Source organism: Plectropomus leopardus, unplaced genomic scaffold (assembly GCF_008729295.1).
Source record: "Plectropomus leopardus isolate mb unplaced genomic scaffold, YSFRI_Pleo_2.0 unplaced_scaffold12399, whole genome shotgun sequence".
Taxonomy (NCBI): domain Eukaryota; kingdom Metazoa; phylum Chordata; class Actinopteri; order Perciformes; family Serranidae; genus Plectropomus; species Plectropomus leopardus.
The window spans coordinates 1-1,865 of record NW_024613169.1 but is presented as its reverse complement, the minus strand read 5'-3'; the positions used below and the strand labels follow the sequence as shown (position 1 = coordinate 1,865).

At 43.4% G+C, this 1,865-nt stretch overlaps 1 protein-coding gene across 1 annotated transcript; it reads left to right on the top strand.

Annotated features, from left to right (window-relative positions):
* Window positions 1-332: 332 nt before the first annotated feature.
* LOC121963759 (lipopolysaccharide-responsive and beige-like anchor protein) lies at window positions 333-764 on the top strand (the record flags this gene model as incomplete). The annotated part of the gene is made up of 2 exons (XM_042514010.1): window positions 333-456; window positions 572-764. Coding segments are annotated over 2 exons (317 nt in total), but the record flags the coding sequence as incomplete, so codon positions are not given.
* Between the last annotated feature and the right edge of the window lie 1,101 nt (window positions 765-1,865).

The following is a 1,865-nucleotide window of genomic DNA, read 5'->3' as shown; positions in this document are numbered from 1 at the left end:
TAATTTGGCAGCCGTCCTGCAGTGACTTTGAAGACCCCCTAGGGGTCACTTACCCCCAGTTGAAAACCAAGTTGCTACAGTATGATGTATTTTATTACAAAATGGCCAAAACAGTATTTTTGTGTTTTTATTTTATTTGATAGGGACAATGCAGTTAAATATAGTTTTAACACCGGGTATGAGACTGATGTGTTGCACAAAGAGTTTAAAGCTATTGCTATTTTTAACTCTTGTCCCTTGTTAGGCTTTTATATGTAGGCCCACATTTACATACATGCAGACATGCACTCGGAACAGAGTGAGAAAAATTCTATTATTTTCTTGCATTGCAGAAATTCTGAAGGTAATAGCTGCTCTGCTGAAGAACTCTCCCCCATCCCCTGAGAGCATGGAGGTGCGCAAGGTCTTTCTGTCAGACATGATCAAACTGTTCAATAACAGCCGAGAGAACCGCAGGTAAAAATCTCACAAGATAGAAAACTACATCATACACTCCAGTCCACGCGGTTGTTTACAATGCCAGTGGAATTCTCATTCAGCACTACATTGCTGTGTACTTGCTTTGTTTCAGGAGCCTGCTGCAGTGCTCTGTGTGGCAGGAGTGGATGCTCTCTCTGTGCTTCATCAACCCGCGTAACAGCGAGGAGCAGAAAATCACAGAGATGGTGTACGCCATCTTCCGCATCCTGCTTTACCACGCCATCAAGTACGAGTGGGGCGGCTGGCGCGTCTGGGTGGACACCCTGTCCATCACCCACTCCAAGGTCAGAGCACTCATTATACACACGCACACACACAGGTCAGACACAGCTTTGTTTATCTTTCTCTGTGGATCTTCTTCTATCTCCTCATCTGTTTCATTTTTACATTTTTTTTATGTGTTCCGTTTCTGTTTCTCTTCGTTTTAACTCACACACTCTTTATCTCTCTGCAGTAAACACAAGAACACACACACACGTGCACACACACACTCACATTTTTCTTGTCAGCCTAAACACTCACCACATTACTGTAACCGTAGCCGTCCTCCTCAGTTTGATTCTGAACGGACAGCAGCGTTCAGTCAGAGCCATCAGCTCTGTCACCCATATGTTTAGTTTGAATCTGACATAATGCAATTCACCAAATAAGAAATTAGAGAGCATTATCGTCTGACCCTCTAACTCGCAGCGCAGGCTAGCACAGTAATTGAACCTTGCCTCTCAGTGCCCATCAGATTAAGCTATGGAAGCCATGCAGTGATTATAATTTAAAAGCTAGTTGCAGTATAAACCAATGGGAATGAATCCACCAGCCCTTCCACTCTTTATTTATGTATCGAGTCTCTCCCTTTCACGTTGCACAGATAAAAATAAACTTCTGGCACTTCTTATTTCCAAAAGCTGAATTCAAAATGCTGCTTTAGAAATTCACTGTTGATATCATATTACGGTACTCTGTTCCAAAGCAGTGAAGTAATTGAGGTTGGTGTCAGATTGTGGTCTGGGGGGTTTTTAAGCCTGGCAGATTGAAGGCTGAGTTAAAGAAGTACTTGTGATATGAGACGCTCCACTGCAGTGTGGCGTGCTGTGAGCGTCGACGTCCAGTAGGGGGCACAGACAGACTGCCTGGGAGATGATCAATATGAAGGCAGCAGAAAACAGGATGCTGTGTGCTGCGTGCTGCATGCTGCATGCGCTGTGCCCCCAATGTCTCTACACACCTCTTAACACTGCCAAACTAACCTGCAGCGAAAATATAAAGTGCACAAATAAAGGTGTAAGAAAATGTAACACATTAGCAGTCAAGAACAGTATTACAAGGGTCACAAACATACACACAACAACAACATTGTGATATAGTGATAACATCTTTATGTACAACAG